Raw genomic sequence first — 22,363 nt, forward strand, 5'->3', positions numbered from 1 at the left:
GTTATTGCTTCTGCTAGCATCATGACTTTTAGATCAGTATAGTAATTCTTTCCAATGTAGGTAGGTATTTATTTTTTTTTTATCAATAAAATAAATTTTCAAAGTTTGTATTGGGAAACATAATTTTAACAAATATGTAACTTTATACCCTTTTTAAAAAAAGGCACACAAAGAATTTGAGGCTCTTATTGTTTCATATTACATAGCGCTATTCCATTCAAGTGAAGTGCAAAAAAAATAAATAATAAAAAATAATAGTGTGCAGAGGCATTTTTATTGCCTGTTTAATATTTCACCAACGTACAGAGATTTAAAATATCATATAGGGTCCTATATGATACTCAGATTCACTCTGTGAGTATATGAGTATGCTTACTAGCTGCTTTGACCTGGGGTGAGTGAAAACCAGCTTCTATCTTACACAGCACATTGTACTATATATTGTATATTAATATATAGTTAAATAAGAATAATTCAAGAGTGGTCATTTCCATCTGATACAAATGATCTGATACTAAGATTTTTTACCACTGTACATATTTTAAAGTAGTGTAAGGAGATACTCTGGAGCTGGAGAATAGCTCCAGTCTTGTTCCAGTGCAGCTGTGCAGAGAGGGACTCCAGTGGGCAGAGAGGAGAGTATGACTCTGGAGGGATGTCCTTATTTAGTCAATGAGGAGGAATCGACTCTCCAGTCAGGTCCCACTCTGAACACTCAGAGAGCAGAAAGAAAACTAGAAGCTCTCTGAGCCACTCTCACTCCAGGACAGCCAGGGGGGACTGTCCAATGTTCATTTTTTTTTCTTCTCAATTTTCTTTTTTTTTTAGACCCTAAACTTTTGTTTTTTAAGTATTCAGACATTTGGACCTTGGAAATAATGTTCATGAAACTTGGACTTTTGCTTTCCCTGGCTTAAGAATGACACCTCAACAGAATAATTGCAGCCATATGAAAGGAGACAGCGATGCAGTGAGGTCGAGGATACAGGAGCAAGAGAAGGCAAGTGCTTGTGAGGAACGAGAAACACACACTTGGATTAGTGCTGCTTGCAAGCCAGGTTATTGATGCCATGCATGAGGAGTGCAGGGCTCAATTATGTAAAGGAGGAATGTCAGTATTTTAGTAGCTTTCCAGCTCCTGCACAGCTTTCAGATGTCTGCTAATTGAGTCTGCCAGTCACCCTTTTATCGCTGCCATTGCAAAGTCACCGTTCCCCTTTGAAGACGGGCTAAACTTCAACTTAATGAACAACTGTTTACAGAATTGCAATATTTTGCATGCTTCACACAAGCAGTTCAGCTCATTTCGTGCTAAACACTGTTAGTTAAATATGCCACGTCTGTTTATAAAAAGCAGAGTTGTTAGAATAAATTAAGACATGTCGTCTGAGCAAGTGCACAGCTCCTGAGCCGAACTAGAAGGTATGATCACTTCTTCATCGGACTTTCTCTTTGCTCATCTTTCTATTATCTCAACTATTCCCTTTCACAATATTGTTTTCTTATTTCATTTATTCACCTGAACTTAATAATTAAAAAGTCAAATTTGGCTCCAATGTGTTATTGTATTGCTTGTTTTACCATTTCAGCACTAAGTAAATGTATAGAACAATAACCCCAGGATAAATAACTAAATAACTTCAGTGTCTTGTACAAGAAATGGGTACAAACACAGCATAAATATAGACATAGTGAGAAGTTTTTACTGATCAGCTGTTCTGTGACATTATCATTATTAGACAGCAATAGCTGTTTGCAGTTTTAAGTGGCACTACGTTTCCTAGACCTCTGTACAGGTCTGGAGTGTTGAAAGAGTTCCATTAGAAAAGGTCACAGGACTGTTGTTTCAGTGTTTTAAGGTACATAAGGTTTCATGCTTATTTATTGCATTTTGCAAAAGTAGTGCTGCCACAATCATTATTTCAATTAAATTCCTTTTACAATCATTATAAAAACTCACTGCAGAATGGAAGCATGGAAAAGCATGTATAGAGAATGGTGGTAAATGATAAGCATAGGGACAGAATTGCAAACTGCAAAACAACTGTGTACTTAGCATTGTATAAGGGTAGCACAGTGCAGAATCTGAAACAGGCTGGTATGGTAAAACAACTTCTGCTTGCAAAGTGAGAGAGAGCTCATGACAGAGAAAAGCTTCAGTCTCCAGCGCTCTCCATCCCACTGCTTTCCAAAGACAGCTTCATTGTTAGTAAGTTAGTAATTCCTGCAGAGTTAACAGCTAGGCATTTTCATGTCTGCTGGAATCTGTTGGCTAAGACCAGCAGCGATTGCATTGTTTTATATGAGTAGTTTGGGCTTTTTTGACAGTGGATGTGGAGTCCTGGCCTTCTACACACAAACACGCCATCAACGCTATCCATTTAACCATTCACCCTATTCACACACGTTCAAATAGAGTCAATTTCTGTAAGTGCCTTCAAGTGCTTGGGAGGGTGACAGTATCTTTTGTCCTGTAATTGGTTTATCGTCATATGATTTATAATGAGCTACTATACACTTTCCTTTGGGGAAAAGAACACAGTTTGGATGACCTCAAAAAATGGACTTGCCCACTCAAAGTGATCATGTGTAGGAGTGGACATGGTAGGCTTATATTATTACTATATCATATTATTATTATTATTATTATTATTATTATTATTATTATTATTATTATTATTATTATTATTATTATTCAGAAGCAGATTATTAGATTATTAATAGATTATTAGTCTATTCAGAAGCAGAAGAGGGACATTAGTTCAAAAAACAAGTGCCTCGTAAAAAATATATACATATTTAAGCATTAACAACAATAGAAAATTATATAAACACACACACACACGCACACACACACACATACATGCATGCACGCACGCACGCACACACCCCCACTTGCACACACGCACGCACACACCTACATTAAAATGGTCTCTCACATATCTACTGACACAAGCATGAGGAGCGGGCGTGAATTCAATTCCAAATCCCACATTTTTAGAGGCTCTGTGTTAAAATGTAACCTGATGTGTGAATTTCTCAGCTGGCCAACTGCATTTCCTTGGATGCATTTCTAGAGTGTAAGAATGTACACTAAGATAACATATAGAGAGCCAGCCTTAATGCCTTCTACCCTTGCACCACTATAAACACAGCCTATAATCTTGTCTCCTAATTTGGAAATACATGGGCGCACTGTTCATTCCATGTGCAGAAAGCAGCCAATGCACTGCAGGGCACAATTTAATGAAAGTATGCACAGACTAACATTTCTTAAACAAATATGCATGGCCCTAGTTTCGTGGTGGCATTTCATGTTGATACAAAGGTAATCTGAGTGTTTTTTCAGGTGGAAAAAATAGGGTCCTGTGGCTTCCTTCTGCTCAGATCAAGCTGACTTTAATCGCATTTCTAACCTCTTCTACTGCCAGGTTGAAAAACTGCTACCATAAAGACATTATGTCTTTGTTTTTTTTTGGTTTTTTTTTTTTTTTTTTAAAGCATGGGTCTGATGGTAATTTTGGATCAACTGAAGACAGAAAAAAATGTCAAATTGACAAAAAAATATTGTCTTAAACTCGTAACAACTGGCGAAAGCATTTCTGAACTTGGAAGGAGAAAGCTGGGGGCCACCCCTCTCTCTCTCTCCCTCTCTGTGCTTAATCCAAATACAAACTTTAGATAAGATTGTAGAAACTGAGTGGGATTTATTCCACAGTTAATATTTAAATTCAAATCTAAATTTGTTTAATTTGTACAGTTACCTAAGCAGTTAATCAGGGCTTTAAAATTGGATTTGGGATGCGAATAACTACTTTTTGCATATTTAATAATAAATAAATAAATTAATTAACTTTATTCCTTTATAAGTGTTAAATGGCATTAGTTGTTGTTGTTGTTGTTTTTAAATGTGTTTTTTAACTGAACCCAGGAAAGGGTTAAGTTTGAGCCTTGATTGAAATCCCAGCTCCATGTGAGAATGTGGACAGAATGGATAAAACTGTGGGCCATGATTAATTAATTAATTAATCACTCAATTTGGTTTAAATAAGGCAGCTGTGTATAAAAGGCTGTAACTGTGTTCAGTCTTGCAAAGGTTGGGGTTTAGGAAAGTGTTTTGTGAAGGATGATGTTAAATCTGAAACCATGTGAGGGTTTCTTGAAAAGCATTTATTTTATTTTTGTTAAATAAAAAATGCATTGTTATTTGAAAAATATACTAAAAGAGCAAGGGAGGTCTGAGAGCTTGCATTCTGAAATGTAATCTCTCAGTGAACTGAAAATGGTCAAAATGAAATGTGGTGGTGATAGGGTTCACTGCATTTCCATTGCGATCAATGGCTTTTGTAGCCCTTTCTCCCAATGGAAGATCCTGCCAGAGTAAACTCTGAGCTGGTGTTGTATTAACTTGGTCACTGTAAGCCTTCCCATTCCAGGCCTATCTCTCACGAAGCAGGAGTGCATCTAGTTACTGATGCCCAGACTAGATTATTATTAATGGCGTATTTGATCATGTCAAATTCTATAAATCAGTGAGAGGAATACGCATCTCTGGTGATATTCACACAGAACAAATAACCTGGATTAAGTCAAAATGACAGTGCTGCTATAGCCTTGACAATATATAGTTATGGCAGCACCATTAACTTTGATTTCATTCCAGCTCTTGTCTTCTGGAGGGAAATGTAGATGTACAGATTGAACATAATTGGAATAATGTGTTTGTAATTGTAACACTGTGGTTACTATAGCAGCAGAGCTTATCTGCTTGGCTATCCATATTAATCTTCTGCTGGCACAAATCAGGTGGATTATTTAGTTATGGATATTTGTTTAGCACAGTGAGAAATGTATAACAAGTTGTCGTTGTAAAGGGCATGTAACAATTAATGTTTAATAGTAATAAAGACCAGACCAGGCAGAAAGGTTTGGATACCGAATGCCTGTCCTGTGCCAAGTGCTATATGTATTTGAAACTAGAGTAAGAGAAGTTCGCTCCTAAACACAAGAATCTTAGGCTTGTACATTATTTTCCATTAATGAATTAAAGCCTGTATGTGCAAAAGCAGGTATCTGCATATATATATATATATATATATATATATATATATATATATATATATATATATATATATATATATATATATATATATATATATATATAGATAGACACACACATACACACACACACACACCTGGGTACAGGAAACAGATGTTTCAGAGCCAGGATTTTTTCCCTCACAAATCTCCAACTTCTTCCAAAAATATAACAGAAGTAAAAAAAAAAACATATAGGAAAAACATACCACAATGAGAAAATGAAGATTATAGTCTAGCCTGCAGTGCATTATACACAGTACCAACCCTACTAAGATATCCCACTCTCTTCAATGCATTGTCTGACACCAACTGGGGCCAGCTGCATAAGGAGTTGTAAAAGGTCATATATTTTTTATCTTACAATTTGATAGAAAAATCTGATCCAGTAATCTGCAGCTGTTAAAAATTCAGTCTCAACACCAAGGCATCAAACACCTAAAATGATTTATATTGACACTTTACTGGTACTATCATCATTACATTGTAATGATTTTCAATATATAACTGGAATAACCTAAAGATCTAAAACTACTCTAGTCTTTCACCTTATTATTACTAAATCAGAAAAAGATGATTTGAGAGTCCTTATGATACCTTGAATTATATGACACAGGGAAGACTAAAGGACTTGTCATGTAGCTTTATAAGCACCTTGCGGTACGCTACATAAAGCTTGAAATACATTCTGTATAACAGGCAGAAAGAAGCTGATAATGTACTTGCTTGAAAACAATAGGTACTGATATGTTTTCTATTGAAATGCTTGTTGAAATTGAATGGACAAAAATAGTTTGGAGTCATAGCATAAGCAGGCACCTTTGGGAACAGTGCTGTGCACTTCCTAAAATGCAAGCGGGAATTTAAACCCCAGTAGTAGGGCAAGATTCCAACAAAAAGACTTTCTGAAGGGAAAAATGTGACCAGAATTACACAGGCAATGAACAGGATTGTAAAGGTGTTTCCCTTCGGTACCCACTGGTATTCACTTATGTAAAATTAAAGCTTTCTTTGAGAAACAGCACGGTTTTGGTTCTTTTGAGACCTCCACAGCACCAAATTGTTATAAGTAGCATCTACGGTGCAGTTTGATGCAGGTACAAATAATAAAGCATCACTTTAGCACCCATAACTAAGAGAAAAATGTGAAACACCCACCATTGTTTCATGCCACACAAACCCAGGGTTAAACACATCCACAAAACAGAAGAAAAACTAAGCTGGTCATCAATTTATTTGATGACGTTACTCAATCCTGCATTTATTTGGCCTATGATAAGTGGAAGGCAGTAAATGCCAAGTACATTTGAGAATGTTTTGATAAGAACATACCGGGAATGAGGGACAGTGCAGAATAACTAAGAGTGTGTTGTTTTTTCTTTTTCTTTTTAAAACAGGCTGAGAGTCACATTGCTCCCTGGTAGTGTGTCCAGTTCCATTTCAGAAACAAATGTTTTAATGACAGTTTTTTTTTTTAATCTCCTGAGCCAAGCTACAGGTGCCAGTGTCTCCTCACTGTCATTTCCAAGTCTGCTCGTGGGAAGTCACTTCCCTGTCAGACCTCCCATGATCCTTTTGTCAAGATGTCTATACACTAGGAGCGTATTACATCACAAACGGGTCGTCTCTATGGTGACGGTTCTACACATGCGTTGTTATCTGCTAAACCCCAATGACTTTCTTTCAACCTGGTTGTTGTGAGGCTTTATTCACAATAACCTGCAATGACCTTTTTGTTATATTACATCCATTAAACAGACATGAAAAAAGAGGCAGTCTAGTCAGGACACCATGATAAGAATATTTAGAACCGCGGTCCTTGGCAACAAGCCTAAGAAGTGATGTCAGAAAGTCTCCTCCCCCTTTTAAAATCTGTGATACTGTATAGAACCCCACAGCTCAGGTGAGGATTTTTTTTTTGTATACTCGCTATCTCAGTAAAGCATTTTGATAAGTTTACCAGTTCTGGTGCTATAGAAATGTATTACATATTGCAGTGTATTTATCACTAGCCAACGCTCACTGTTTGCCTGTTACAGATGCCCCTAAACCAAAGAATTTTTTGTAAGAATTCTTTGTAGCTATATAGTAAAAAATGATGAGGCATTTGACAGAAATGTCCTGTCAGCCACGGTACAGTAGAATATACCTGCACAAAGCTGTTGACTGTATTCTTTCTCTTTCAGAAGATGAAAACGACTATGCAGAGGAGGCGGTCTGCCCCCTCAGCCATCAGTAAAGCCCTCAGCAAATCCAGAACACAAAGCAGGTGAGAGCACACAGTAGACTGCTGTCACTGGAGTGTAAACTGGCTCTAAGTGTACTGCGGTGGGAAGTCTAGAGAGTCAACTGGAAACATGGCAAAACACACAATGGTATGCTAATGCACAGCAATTTGTACAACAGACAGACAGACCACTGGTTAGTACAAACAGCCAATTCTAACTGGTGCTGCATTGAGATGAAATGCTAGTTTTCACCCTGAAGTTCTTTGGTAGCAGGTTATACACACACTCCCTGGTGCTGTGAAACACGTTAACCTCCAGATTGCTGCTCCCACTCAGTCCCAGCGTCACCAGGCTTGTTCCTACAGCCTGGGTTCAGGAACTCGAAGGTTGCAGAATTCCTGACTTTATTTGGGTTGTTCTATTGTGGAAGCTGCGACCAAATAACAAACAAAAAATAAAACAAATCAAATCTAAACAGTGGCTTTTGAAATATAGTCCTGCAATTCTAACTGTTGAGCCATCTTGAGTTTGTCTGTAAGTAAACTGCTGGAATTTATTTTATTTTTTTTCTGCCTCTTTTTGTTTACAAAAGTATGGCAGTTGTCCAGGGCAGTGGAGCAGACTGGAGTTCTCAGTGTGATGGCTTTGCCTTCACGCTGACGCACAAAGCTACAATGAGAATCAATCAGTTTTACAAGTGCTGGCGTGAGGCCTGAAACCTCGCCCGGCCCATGAGCACTTGAAGTTCATATTGAAATCACATTTGGAAGGGCTCAAGCTGCTGACAATAGATTGACATCCCTTTGCTCTAACAGCCCATTATCCTGAACGAGAAGAGTGTCCCCTCTATTATCTTTAAACTACCTGATCTGCAGTCTAGTACATACATTACTAGTTGTCTGTATCCCATTTTGTGATGGATCTGAAAGGCTGTATAAATAATGATCAGTTCCAACTCTCTGAGCTCTTGACAGAGTATCATGTACAGAGTCCGGCACCTTGTCATTTCTAAGAGGTTTCAACATCATTTGTATCGTTATCAGGACCTCTCTCAGTATAGTGTGATTTACAAACCTCTGGGAAATATGAACAGCCTGTATTAGAACGCACACCCTTGGCGTGTGTTGAGGTATGATGACCATGATATATTGCCAGTCCTTTATCATTGCGCTGGCACTGGAAATTAATAGTAGAGACTTTTTCTATCCAGTGTAATTTATGTATTGACTAATTATTTTGTTTGAAGCATGACTCCTTTAAATTACTGGTGACCGATTTAATGCGATACAGTAAACTTATTTAAAGAAACTAACAACAATCTAGAACAGTTGAATTGACATCAGACTGTTTTGTGACTAGGGTCCTATATTTGCTACATTGTTGGCTGGTTTCACAAACCCTCGATTTACACTAAACCTTCAGGTGATGACATCATTGCTGTCTTTGCATTCCTCCAGGGATGGGCCTCTCTCCCCAGCCTCCACCAATAACGGGTCTCTGATCCGGGCCTTCAGTGGCCAGGACTCAGCGTTCATCATGGAGGAGCGGGTCCAGCTCACCACGGGGCTGCAGACACAGGAGAGACATCTCTTCCTCTTCAGTGACATACTCATCATCGCCAAGTCAAAGTAAGCACTGGACAGCACTCTTCCAGGGCCCCTCGAATGCATCACAAAAGCTCAGGAGCACCAAAACAATGGTTTTGAAATGAAAAATGTGTTTATATAAATATTTCCATCAGGATCTCGTGGATCATTTTAAAATTTTGAAAATGACTCCTTTGTAATTATTTGGGAGGTTTTTTTTTTTCAGAGGGGTGATGGGAGACTAATCTTCTCTTGCTAGCTCACATCTTAATTACTGCCCACCTCATCACTAACGAGAACCACATCTGAAACAATCTGCCTGAGCAATATGTATTGTGCAGGGTTCACACAAGAGGCAAGGGGTGAATAGAACGTCTTGCAGGCATTTGGATGAAACACGTTCCATTTAAGGAAAGATACAGAATCGGGAGGGTGGTTCCTAGAAATCTTTCATCTTTTTGTTTGTCATAAAACACTTTCTTTTTTATTTCACCTCACACAGTGCTCATTGACGCAGCGCTGGCTCAGTTTTCCTTCTGGAAAGCTAGATTCAACTTTGTCACTAACACCTGTCATATAATGAGCACATGTGTCTAATGCAAGGGAGGATTTGACAACCTTTGAGAATGTTTTCTCTCTGAGCCTCCTTATTAAGGAGCTGGTACCTACCTTTTGTTTTAAGATATAGCTGCCAGTGCATATATTTTCTCTACAGATGTTTTTTCTTACAGTTAGTAAGGTTGCAATTAATCAGAAAGCTAATTTGCAATCAGCTTTGGAATGTCGTTATCCTTTGTAACGAGGAATTGCAATCCTGACAGGGCTACTATTGCTAGTGCTATTTACATTAAGTACCTCTAAACACATTGCAATTACACTGCAATTATATTGTTAAATATGCTGTCACATTGTAAATACACAACCAAGGGTTTAAATCCTGTCAAATTACAAATCATGCCAGCAACTTCTTACACTGTTAATTATATTGTAAATAAGTTTAATTAAAAGACACTTTGGGTAAAGTGTAACCACATATTGTGCTGTGCAAATTAAAATTGTATGGCCAATCCTTTTTCTCTCTCACACAGGTCCTCATCCAGCCTGAAGCTGAAGCAGCAGGTGCGTGTGTGTGAGCTGTGGATCGCATCCTGCATCGATGTGGTGTCTGAGAGGAAGATGAATCCAGAGACCTCTTTCGTCATTGGCTGGCCAACCACCAACTATGTGGTAACGTTGAGGTATTGCAGATCAAACACACAAGCACAAATTCAGACATGAAACCACAGGGATGTTTCTCAATGCGGTCACACAAACATTTAGAACAAAAAAGACTTTTAAATATATATATATATATATATATTTTATTTTTATATTCCTTTTGTTACCATCTAACCTCCACTACTTTTAAGAGCTCTGTCCCTGAACAAATGGAGGTGTCCCGTATTGAATCAACGAATGTGAGCACTGTGCCTAACCCTAAGTCAAGCAAACGGCATGTGGCTGTATCACGCCATGTGGGAGTGCGAAGATGGTAAAAGACAGCAAATATATTGTTGAAATATCAAGTGTACGTTTAGACAAGGATACGAGGCCTCTTTTAGAAAATGGTTACTGATATACGCTTTCTCTCCAGATAAAAAAAAAACAAACAAAAAAAAACAGACAAACATTTTCAAGTTCCAGTTTGATTAGCTCATGACACTTTGTTACTCAGGTCCCAGCTTGCTGTGAAATGGGATAGTGTTAGAACAATGAGCAAGTCCTTAATGTGTAAAAAGTTTATCCGATTTTCTTTCAGCTCCTCCAAAGCCAAGGAGAAGTGGCTCCAAGCTCTGCAATGGTAAGGCCTGTTCCACTGTTTGTGCTTTGCAGCATCCACTTTCAGCTCTGTGCAACCTTGTTCAGCTCTGTGAATTTTCAAACACATTCCTGTAATGTACGGTAACAGATTGTCAATAGCTCAGTATGTGTTGTTAATATCAGATGCTTTTTATATTTAACTAATGTAGTACCTTCACCTGGCTGTGAAGTTCTCATTCTTTTCTTAAGTAGTTAAAGGTGCGTTGGATAAAAGTCTTGAACAGCTTTTCAAAAGGTCTCAGGAATGTTTCTTGCACACAGGCAAATCAACAAAATGAAACAGGATGAATATCAAGAGAAAATAGCCCTTAAAATCATACTGCTGGATGTGGGGAGCCACACTTCGTCAGTAAGTGCCTACATTCGGACACAAGTAGTAGATATTAGTGGAAAATGTAATGTGATAATTGTGGGTCATTTTAAATAACCTTTTGAAGACATTATTTAGTTTACTTTTAAGCTTTACTTTTTCAGTGGAATCTATTTTTTTTTTCTAGACAATGACGCTGAATGTGGGCACGACAGACACTGCAGAGAAAGTAATCAAACTCTGCACTCAGCAGCTTGGAAGTCCAGTGAGTATTTAGCAAGTCACTATATTGATTCTGTACACCAGACAGGTGATTCACGCCATTAATATGCAGGTGCTGTTTGAGTTGAGTATTTAAAAATCAAGCAGGGAAATGGAAAGTCATGATGGAACATTTAGTGTTTCGTTGATATTATATTCAAGTTCCCCTATTTATTTTTTAAAAGTAGTCACCAACTGCATGATATGCCCAGAACATACAGTACGAGTCAAACTTGTAGAAAAATGTATATTTAACCTGGTGACTCATAGGCTGTATTAAAGAAGAGATAGGAGAAAAAAAAAGCAACAACAGCAAAACAAGACTAATACAGTACCATAAGACACAGGATTAAGAATGCATAAAAACCATTAGGATTTTTCAAACATATTTTGTTGAAATGTAAAGTGTTGTTAGGGTTTATTTAGACTAGGAGAAGGCAATATTGCATTTTTTCTGTGACTCATCACATACACATGCTAGTGAGTGGCATTTCTTTATAATTTCTCATGGAAATAGCTGCCAGCGTGCTCTGGGAGTGCACGAGTCTGTAGGAGAGCACACTACAGGATGACAATGCCAGCTGTTATCCTAAAGGAATTTCCTTCCCCCTGACGCGGACCCCAGTTATCAGTGGGCTGGCGTTTCCCTTCTCGCCACTGCCTGATGTGTTCATCCTCTTCTCTGATTCTGTTCGCCTCTCTCTCACCCACAGGGCCAGCCCAGTGACTACCACCTCTGGGTAATGTCAGGCAAGGAGGAAACCCCCTACCCCCTTATCGGTAAGAGTCAACCCCAGCCATGCAGTCCTGTATAAGGGCCTGGCTTTGTTAACCCACCCCACTGTGCTGTTGGAAATGACTCGGCTGTGTGTCGGATGTGTATGTAGCTGCTGCTGGACCCTCTTTGAAACAGGCTCTTGAGTCTCAAAGGGGCTATCCTGGTCTGAAAATGTGAATTAAATACAGAAATAAATGAACACATGTATTGATCTATACGCAGCTACCTTGTCTAGCCCTGCTCTGACATGCAGCTCTTTGCAGCCTATGTTTAATGCATTTAGTGCTGCCGGCACTGTAATGCATGGAGTCAATACACCATGACATTAGCATTAAAGCTACTGCAAGACAGAATGGTTAAATGAGTTACTGAGAAATTAACCTTAATACAATATAGTCTGCTGGATGAATGAAAGATAAATCCCCTTCACAGGGTCACGTTCTAACTAGAATGATTCACTCAACACATAGCTGAGTACACAAACGTGTTCACTGACTTGCCATTCTTATACTGCTACATGCCTCAATCAACTCCTTCCGCTAACACATCCAGCGCCCTCTAGGGCATGTTAAGAGTATTGCAATGCCTGCTGTCCTCACACACTGGGATGGATTTATGAGTCTCAGTGTCAGCCCCTTATCACAGCCCGCTATGTATTATCTTTTTTCTTTTTCTTTTTTTTACTTTTCTGTATTTTTTATGTAGTATATTAACCAGCATGTATTACATGAATACTACATTAGGGCAGCATTAGTGTACTATTAGTGTATTTATTAATGAACATAAGAGAAGGTAAAATGATATAAGGCTGTGTATTTGTATGTTTCTTGGCAAAGATAAAGGTTTAAATTTTTAAGTTTAATTCCTTTAGTGATGTCTGTATAATTTCCGCTTGTGCTGTCCAAATTGAGTTTGTCCTGCAAGGATAAGTTACAATAGTAACCAGTGGTTACTGATAACCAAATAAAAGACTTTTAATTAAACAAACGAGATGTTTATTTTAATAGACTAGCTCTCTGTTCATGGTCAGGTTGATTGTGGTTAATACTTACTAGCCCACCAAATTACATCAGCTCAATTTTAGAAAGCCAGCTGGGAACCTGTATTAAAAACAAGGTATTGTAAAACCTATGAACAATGTTTAGAAGCACACAAACACAGACCATACAGAATTTAGGATTACCAGATCTTAGGAACACATCAGTTTAGTTGTATGTAGACTTTGTAGTCCAGTTTGGGTAGGTAGTCCAGCTGAGGCTCAGTTATTTAAAAACTTTATAGCCAACGCCTGTATGGAAGTAGACTGCTTTGTTTAGATTGCTCTCCACAGCAGAAATTCCCAGAGACCCAGACTTTACTTTGAAAGAACCGTGGAAAAGTCAGCTTCCTGTTGTTTAGCTGCTTAAAAGAGGTCCATTCTGAGCACAGTCGCTGCTTTGTAAATGTTTCCACAGAAAAAAGAGGAAAAAAAAGATATCCTTAGCAGCAAAGTTTCAGCACATACTGCTCCTTGTAGTTACAGCAGCTTTGAACACATATGAACATGTCAGGAATGACTGCTGTTTTGTGATGCTCGATAGCGCAGTGCCTACAGTACAGTGCAAGTTGTTTCTTTATAGGTTTTTAATCAGGTTTATAAGGCTCACAGGTCTGCTGATGTGTCAGCAATAGAAGATTCCTTCACGTCTCACTCCTGTGTTCCAGAGCAATGGAAAGTCACTTTGTCTTGTTTCAATTCATCACCCTTTTACTTGACTGGCATCTTTTCCAGCCCAGAACAGAGCTGAAGAAGTCAGACTGCCCCCTGGTGCTCGTGGAGTACCCAGTTAAGCAGTAAGGCCTGACAGGCAGTATTAATGAGAACACCCACACACAGCAGTGTTAATGAGAACACTCAAACAGCACTTCAAGACTGTCAAGACTCTTTGTGCAGGGTCTTAAGTGTTTAATAATTCAATTTTTTATCATCTTTCGTGCTGCTATTTCTCAAATTGAAATGTGTTGTCTATTGAGTTTCGGCTCTATCCTTCTGTAGAAGTGGCCTATAAAAATAATATGGTTTCATTATACTTTTTGTGACAAAATGTAATAGAAGATATTATAAAAGAGCATTGTTTCTGGTAGTGGCTCCTGTGCAGTGTTTTTTTATATGACCAGTTGGCCTCCTCTTCAACAGGACACGAGCTCCCCTTCAGTATTATCATGAACTGCCTGAGAGACTCTGCAGACCAGCCCTGCAAGGCCAACAACAATATCCTGGCCCCCGACGGGGCCCTTCTCCTGGAGCAGCTCCCCTGGGAGCGCCAGTGCCAGTTTATCCTGAAGCCCCGGCCCGTGGCACGAAGCCACGTGAGGACAGGTACGTGCTTCTGTGAGGGAGGGGACACAGCATGCGTGGTTCAAACTTAATCAGGGGCATACAGAGCTCAATGGACAGAGTAAATACGACAACATCAATGTGTTAATATGGACTGTAGGAGAAGCATTGGCAGAGGGTTCTAACTATCTTTAAAACCAAAGAAGAGAAAGATTATACCAACTTTATACTATGATGGAAACAGTTCCATGTTCACAGCCGATGAGAAAGAGCTTCACCAGATTCAACGGGGAAGCACAAATCAAATCACGTCAATTTCTTTCAAAGTTGTTCTTGTTTTCAAAAGCAAGGACAGTTGGGCTGATTTTCTAAGTACTGTGTCAAGTATAAATTATCTCCTTTTGAAAAGAAAAAATGCTTTACTCTTTAGAATAAAGGGCTTTGAAAATAACCCCTATTATTTTGGATTTTGGATATCTTCAAGCTTTTGTCTTCCTGACTGTTTTTTATAGTTTACCCTTGTTGGCAGTCAATGCATTTCGTTGAATGCAAGGGCCTGGGTTGGGCTAAGTACTAGAGCAATCGCCAGTAATTAAACTAAACAAAACTGGCCTTAGGGGAGACAAGAGTTTGATCCCTGTTTCTGATTGGGGAGCCAAACCCCTGTCTGCGTCTACTGTAAGTGGCTCAGGCCTTGAGTCTCCATTCAAGAGTACTTTCCACACAACTGTTTATGTGTTCCTTCATGTATTTGTTTATTTATTTGCAAAACTGCATTCTCAAAATACTTTAGAGATTAAAAAAAAAGAAAAATGTTATCTCTGTCTCCTAGAGGAAGAAGTGAGTAAATAACTTCCTGTCACGCTACCGCTGACAGGAAGTTAAACAGAGAACCACTCCAATTCCTCTAATTATGTGTATTTTTTTTTTTTGCGCTAAATGGGCAGCTAAAAAATGTAAACGAAAAGAAAAATGTACCCATAAGTCTTCCCCTATATCCTACTTGATAGTAACAAAATGTTTATGAGCCTTTCAATTGAAGTTTCAATATTGTCATATGTAATGTAAGTTAGAAAGACTAGAGGATGATGAGAAAGCAGTCTTGATATTCAGTTATGAAAGGTAGGCTGCATTTAGAAATACTAAAAGACTTCTAGTCAAAACTTTTGTCATCAGATTTGTTAAGTTTCTTTTAGTTATTCTAAATCTAGTTATGAAAAGCACATTTGCGTTGTATGCCACAAAAAGGTTTGTTTGGAGATACGGTCACGGCAGTAGAGTTCACCAAGCCGCTGAAGAAGTGAGCGATGCTCGTGTTACACTCTGTACCATGTGACCAGTGTGGCAGTCTGTAACTGACTGTGCGTATCTTTCAGATTCATTCCAGAAACACATCAAGAAGAAGAAGTCTCTGATTGACTGGGCCTTGCGCAGAGGGAGCAGCAGCCCATCAGACAGTCATTCGGGATCTCCCTCCTCACCCCGCAAGCTGTTCGGCCACTCCCTGCCCTCCATCTGCCCCAGTGGAAAACTGCCCAAGCCCATCATGGTGAGCAGGAGCTGGGAGAGCACAAACACTGACCAGTGATCACTGTGTAATATACTGACCGACTAGACTATGTGATGAAGAGTTTAGTCTAATCTAGATTTGCAGCTAACAAGCGACGCAATCAGGACTGGTGTATCTGTTTTGTCACTAAGGGGTTTAAAAGGAAATTAAAGAACTGTAGTTTGGTGAGTCGAGGTACATCAAGCAGAACTATTTAAATCAAAGCCTGTCAAACCTCATTCTTTCCTCTCCCTCTCTTTTAGGACATGCTCTGCCTCCTGTACCATGAGGGCCCATCCACCATGGGTATCTTCAGGCGCTCTGCCAATGCTAAAACCTGCAAGGAGCTGAAGGAGCGTCTGAACTCGGGCCATGCTGTGCAGGTGGAGGGAGAGTCAGTGTTTGTGGCTGCGGCCGTCATCACAGTAAGACATCTTCATGACCTCATTTTCCTGAGCCCCTGCTGTTAGTTCAGCCCAATCTAAAGCAGATGTGGAGGCATGAGATGGAATTAAAGGAGGAATTTAACAGGATATATATTTTGGATTAGTAAAAACATTTTACTGTCTTTTTATACTTTTAACATTCATATTGACGTTTGCCCTCAGCCACATAGATTCCAGAAATGGTCATCCCTCTACGTTCTGTGTTTTGAGCACTCTTGGGTGAAAATAACGTCTTTAATTATGATTATTTCAGCATGTTCAGACGTGAAATGTCACACCTGTTAGACTGACATATAACAGAAAAGGGAAGTTTTTAGACAGTGTGACACAAGCATTGAAATTGATTGAAAAGATTCCACAGACAGGGTGCTGTTAACTGATTGCTACCTATAAGATATACAACGTGACATCTTCAAACATCTGGCTTACAGGACTTCCTGCGCAACATTCCTGGCAGTATTCTCTCAGCAGCGCTGTATCACAAGTGGATGGAAGCAATGGAGAGAAATAACTCTGAAGAGAAACTAGAGGCCATAAAAAGGTTTGTAAGATGCTTGCCTGGTTGGATAACTAACTGACCTGCACATTTCTCTGCTTCACTCCACATAGCTTTGCAGTCTAGCCTTAAAAGAATTCCAAAACTAAACAACATAAAACACAAGTTTCCTTTTCCCCTGTCGCAGCTGAATTGAGAGTGTGTTTTTTTTTCTATTATTCTGGACAGGCTTGTGGAGCGTCTTCCTGAAGCTAACGTCACCCTGCTTCGCTACCTGTTCGGTCTCCTGCACCACATCGAGAGGAGGTCTGAGGAGAACCAGATGACAGCCTTCAACCTGGCCCTGTGCATCGCTCCCAACATGTTGTGGCTTCCTGTCTCCACAGGGCCCGAGGAAGAGAGCAGATCCACAAGGAAGGTCAGGCTGCACAACAGCATCTCCACTTAGTAATGAAGCACAGTAAAAGCATAGGACAGCATTGTAAAGAATAGCGAGGTATGGTAAATCATATCATTAAACATGGCAAACCAGGGTAAGCTATGGCAAATGAATAGTGTAACCAAGTGAAAAGCATATGCAGATATACTGTGGTTAACTTTATAAGGGTCCATTAGGAACTAATATACTTAGGTTGATAGCTACAGAAGCAAACCACCAGGGACTGGTTTCATTGTATTCTCTGCTTTTTAAAAAGCGCCCATCTTTCGAATTATAAGCACTCTTCAATCCTGGCTTTAAAAAGAGGCTTATAGCAAGTTAAGCATCAGTAAGTACATCTGATTTTGTGTCACATACTTTTCAACAGTGAGAATGCACCTTTAAGACATAAGATTATAAATACCATTCCTGTTTTTTGGGGGTTTTTTTTGGCTTCAGGGTTCTTAAATGTTCTGTTCTCATGCTACCAAACCAGGTAAAAAGGTTCTTTGGCAAGGTTTGCGTGTTATGAAAGGCAAACCATATTTTAGTTTTGTTATAGCAAAATGTCTGCAGTTAGTCAGTGTAGAATGATGTGTTATTTCCTTCACCGCACTTTAGTTTAGACAAATGGCTACATTGGTTTACTATTAAACCTATAAGAAAAAGCATACAATAAGCATTCCATATTAGAGAAGCGCTGTCCACGGTTTTTAAAAAGGATTAAAGCCCTGTTGCATGTGTTGTCTGTCTGCAGGTCGTTTTTGTATTTCCATTTGAAAAGGTGACTGTTTAACAGATTGTGTTTTCTCCTCGTAGGTTGCCATGCTTGTGCAGCTCCTAATTGAAGAAGCCCCCGCAATCTTCGGGGAAGACATTGTATCGCTCTTTAACAAACCTCACGAGGACCAGCTAAACAGCTCAGAGGATGCACTGGGTGAGCATCAGGCAGTTTGCTAAGAATATGCATGCACATATACAGTTCATACATAAACAGGCTTGATCCTCAGAGGGCGATCTCCCAAGTCTAACAATGCTGCTCAACTCACGACTGTAACTGTTCTGTTGTGGATCTTAATTATCAGCTGATTCACTGGCTTCCAGTCTGTATGGATTGCTATGCCAAAATACATGGTTCTGGTCCGAATCAACAGCGCAATCAATGACATAGCCATAAACAAGCTCTTTGGACTACAGGCTCTGAAACTATTAACCTTTTTTATTGTAAATTTGCATACAATCCTGTTTAAATGTATTATTAAAACCATAGTCCCATTCCAAATTCTGCAGATCTCTCAAACAAAGTTGTATTTAACTCCGAGTGCCCAGTTCTAATCCTAACCTGTTGTCTGTTTTGCAGATGGGCATGCCTTCCAGCAGCAGTACTCATCAGATGAATTCGATTCCACCTTTTCGGAACAGGAGAAGCCGAAAACCCTTAATAGAAAGGAAAGGGACTCCTTCTTCCTTCCCTTAAATGATTCAGTGCTCAAAGAAGAGAAGGAGGACTGGGGGCTGTTGGATGAAATGGACGCCTATAAGAAGAAAGCCCTGAATGAAGACAGTGCTTACAGCTGCGATAACCTGGACAAGGTGTCTTTCCGATCCAGCGGGTCGATCTGCTCGTTCGCCGCTCTCCAGAGCATCAGATCGACGAGAGACCGCTGCTCCTCGGAGCCCAGCGTGTGCATGAGCTCCCAGCTGCTTAGCAAGCTCCATGCGCCTGTAGCGCGTCAGTCTAGCTGTGATGCTGCAATGATCCGAGGGCAGACAGAGTGCTCCCAGTATATGCAAAAGCTGCGGCTAGACAACACCAAGCTTTTGGAAGGAGACACTAGCCCCAGGGTGAATAACAGAAGCAAACATGGCCTGTGGAGGTCCCCGCAAATAGCCTCAAGGATAAGGCACCTGGGGCCTCACAGGATCAACAGGTCCAGTTTCTCCAGCCTGTCCTCGACAACCACCTCTCCTTCTGTGTCATCCCTGAGCTCTCTGGACAGCGCCTTCTCTTACTGCTCGGACTCCGTGTTCAGCTCGGCTGAGGTCTCCTCATTGCCTCTCATGTTTGGAACTTCCACCAGACTGCAGCCCCTTTCACCAGAGTTTCCCAGCAAGTTCCCCAAAGACTGGAGCATGACCTTGCCGGCATCAATGGCGCAAGAACCATGCGATTTGGATTGGTATGAAGAGTATGACGAAAAGGACGAGGAGAACAACAATTGCATCAACGAGACTGAAGATACTGCAGACGGTCGAGCTCCAGAAGAGGGGCAAGAGGCCTGCTGTGAAAGCACTTTGAGCGTTAACACTTACAGGAGTGCTGAGGACGATGGAGGTGATTCAGAACACAAGGGACGAGAGACACAACCGAGTCAAGCAGGCGTGGGAAAGAACCAAGAGTCCATGGAATTGGAACCAGAGTCTGGGGCTTGTGACAGCGAACCCAAACCACAGAGAATAGAAACATCAGTGAAGCACATAGAACTGGTTAGACCGAAAACTGGTAAAGATAAGGTGAAGCGCACTAAGATAACATTCTACATGGCCCCGGGCAAAGTAAGAATGAAGAACTGTTCTGAGCAGAACGAGAAAGAAAAGTCCACCATTTCAGTGAGCGTGTCGGGCTCAGGTGACGATTCTCCAGTTAGTGCAGGACACCAAAGTCAGACTGTAAAGGTCTACATTCCACAGACTGTTTTTTATGGACAGAACACTCCTCTGGTACTGCAGTCGGTCTCAACAAAGCAGAATTCAGAGGTGCCAAATGTGCAGGTCCAAACTGAAATGAATGATCCTGCAGTGGCAGCAGCGGCTAGCATTGAACACCTGCCCATTTCAAAGACTCACAGTAAAGCAGCCAGCACAATAAGGCACACCATTCGCATCATACTGCCCGCTTCAGTCAGGAACTCTGTCAAGGAATACTTTCTGCATAGCGACACTAAGAACTATCACACGGATGCCAAAGCCGTGGAGAAAGAGCTGGTGAGAAGCAAATTGGAATGGCAAAACAGGAAACACATGAGCACGCCAAAAGAGACTGTCGGAAAAATAGGGTTTGGTGAAGAATCTTTTGTCTGAGCATGCTGATTTTAAGTATATTTGTGAATTCATATTTGACATTCTTTTATTAGATGCGGTGCATGTATCTGAAGTTTTATATGCCATGCCGATTCATGCACTTGACAAAATGAGGTCTGTGACAAAAACACTTTCACTGATACATGAACTTCAGAACAAATATCATAAGGTATGGCTTTGATATATAAACACAGTTGATCACTACATGATATTCACTAGTTAATGCATGTTGAAAACACTGACTTGCTTGTGCATTTTCATTGGACAGTGTGGCCTCTGTTTAATTTGTGCTGCACTATTCAAGGAGGGTACTTGCATTTTCTCCAAAGGGAACTGTTTTAACAAGAGGAGTCCATGAGGGTCATGCTTTAAGTTTTAAGAAACATTAAAGAGACAACTGGCTAATCTGTTTTATGGTCATAAGAGTTCTTCTGGGTAAACACATGGATGGTGCCCTGCTAATTAGTTGTGTAAATTGCCCGATGGAAGGTAAATGTCCAGTCCAGTGGTGTAAGCATATCAGTCTGTGCCAATAAAAGGATGCTATTCAAATCGAACATCTGCATTGAAACAGTGAGGGACCAGAGGCAGGAGACCAGTGAGGTTAGGAGGAAGTCACATGCTGGGAGACAGGGGTGGTGGAGATGGAAGACAGGGGTGGTTGAGATGGGAGACAGGGGTGTAGCAGGGTTGTCCAGTTGCGGAGGGTAAAGTTGTATGTTTTCAAAGAAATGGTTGGATGAGATGTTTTACGAGAAAGATACAAAAGTTGTGAGGCAGATGTGGTGGTTTTGAAGAATTAGTTTCAGATTCAAAGTGTTTAAAACATCATCCGACGAGAGTTTGCAGGGCATGATACTGTGCGTGTTGAGCATCAATCTTAAACGGAGATACGAGACACGTCTACACTTCATTACATCGTACTTTCTGGACAGTGCAGTGATTGTTAAAGGGTTAAAGATTATATTGTACATATAAAGCACTAAAGTGACCCATCCACAAAGCATTAACAGTTTTTTTTTTGTTTTTTTTTATTGGTTTTATTTTGAATATTTGATTCGCATTTGACATTTATTAAACTGTTGTATGCTGTTGATTTCTTTGACAGCGGTCTAGAACTCTTACATGCGTGTGAAATGTACAGTGCCCTGTGTATGGAATTGTCTAGGCCAGTGAACACGCTGTGTTCTGCCCCTGTGCCCATTCCAGAGCTGTGGCTGTCAGTAGCCAATCACTGAGAGGTTAGAAATTAATTTGTAAAAGAGTTCTGTAACCTTCTTTTTAAAGCTGTCAGTCTGTTTATCATCCTTTAAAGATGCTTCTACTTGTTCACATTGAGATGTGTCTGCTGCATTGTACATTTTGTTTATCCTGCCTGTTTTTTTTGTTTTTTTTAATAAATGCCTTCAGATGTTGTTTTTTTATTCTTTTTTTTACAACCACTTATATCTATATATATGTATATAATGTGGTTACTTAACCAGTACTTACTATTATTTCATAACTGGGTGTTGATTAGCTTTCGTTTTAATATATTTCACAAGTTGTTCTGTATAGTTTGCCAAATTAAATTCCTGTGTAATTATGGCCACATACTGTCCCCTGCTGGCCATTTGACACATTAATCTTTTTAACAGCCTTCGTGATCCAGTAACGCAGAACAAAGGTGCTTTTTTCAGGGCGATCTTTATCCTGAAAGCAAAGCCCTCAGTTCCTAGGCAGAGGATTTAGTAAAACAAGGTTCCAATCAGTTAGCTGGGACACTTCTTACAAGCCATTCTGAATAAAAGGTTCAGTGTTCAGGTCAGGGATCTTTATACCTTCCTTCATTCCTTGTTTTAGGTTTATTTGACCTTGCAACAAGTTCCCACCATTTCAGTTATAACAAACAAACAAAAAAACATTTCTGCCAATCTTGACATTTGCTTGGACTGTT

The 22,363-nt window shown here is 39.9% G+C and overlaps 1 protein-coding gene across 3 annotated transcripts; it reads left to right on the plus strand.

Annotated features, from left to right (window-relative positions):
* The first annotated feature begins 704 nt into the window (after positions 1–704).
* Positions 705–21,842, plus strand: LOC121295732 (rho GTPase-activating protein 20-like). 3 transcript variants are annotated; one of them, XM_041220729.1, is made up of 15 exons: positions 705–1,000; positions 7,284–7,366; positions 8,783–8,953; positions 10,000–10,149; positions 10,710–10,751; positions 11,033–11,120; positions 11,269–11,346; positions 12,056–12,122; positions 14,297–14,479; positions 15,814–15,986; positions 16,250–16,411; positions 16,864–16,973; positions 17,157–17,346; positions 18,166–18,283; positions 18,707–21,842. In XM_041220729.1, exons 1-15 carry the CDS (start codon positions 920–922, stop codon positions 20,425–20,427), a joined length of 3,417 nt encoding a protein of 1,138 aa, XP_041076663.1. In that variant the 5' UTR covers positions 705–919; the 3' UTR covers positions 20,428–21,842. The 3 variants fall into 3 exon arrangements, with proteins under 3 accessions (XP_041076663.1, XP_041076664.1, XP_041076665.1); XM_041220730.1 differs by having other exon boundaries at positions 915–1,422; XM_041220731.1 differs by having other exon boundaries at positions 915–1,422; positions 7,287–7,366.
* Positions 21,843–22,363: the final 521 nt, after the last annotated feature.

Source organism: Polyodon spathula, chromosome 20, assembly GCF_017654505.1.
Source record: "Polyodon spathula isolate WHYD16114869_AA chromosome 20, ASM1765450v1, whole genome shotgun sequence".
Taxonomy (NCBI): domain Eukaryota; kingdom Metazoa; phylum Chordata; class Actinopteri; order Acipenseriformes; family Polyodontidae; genus Polyodon; species Polyodon spathula.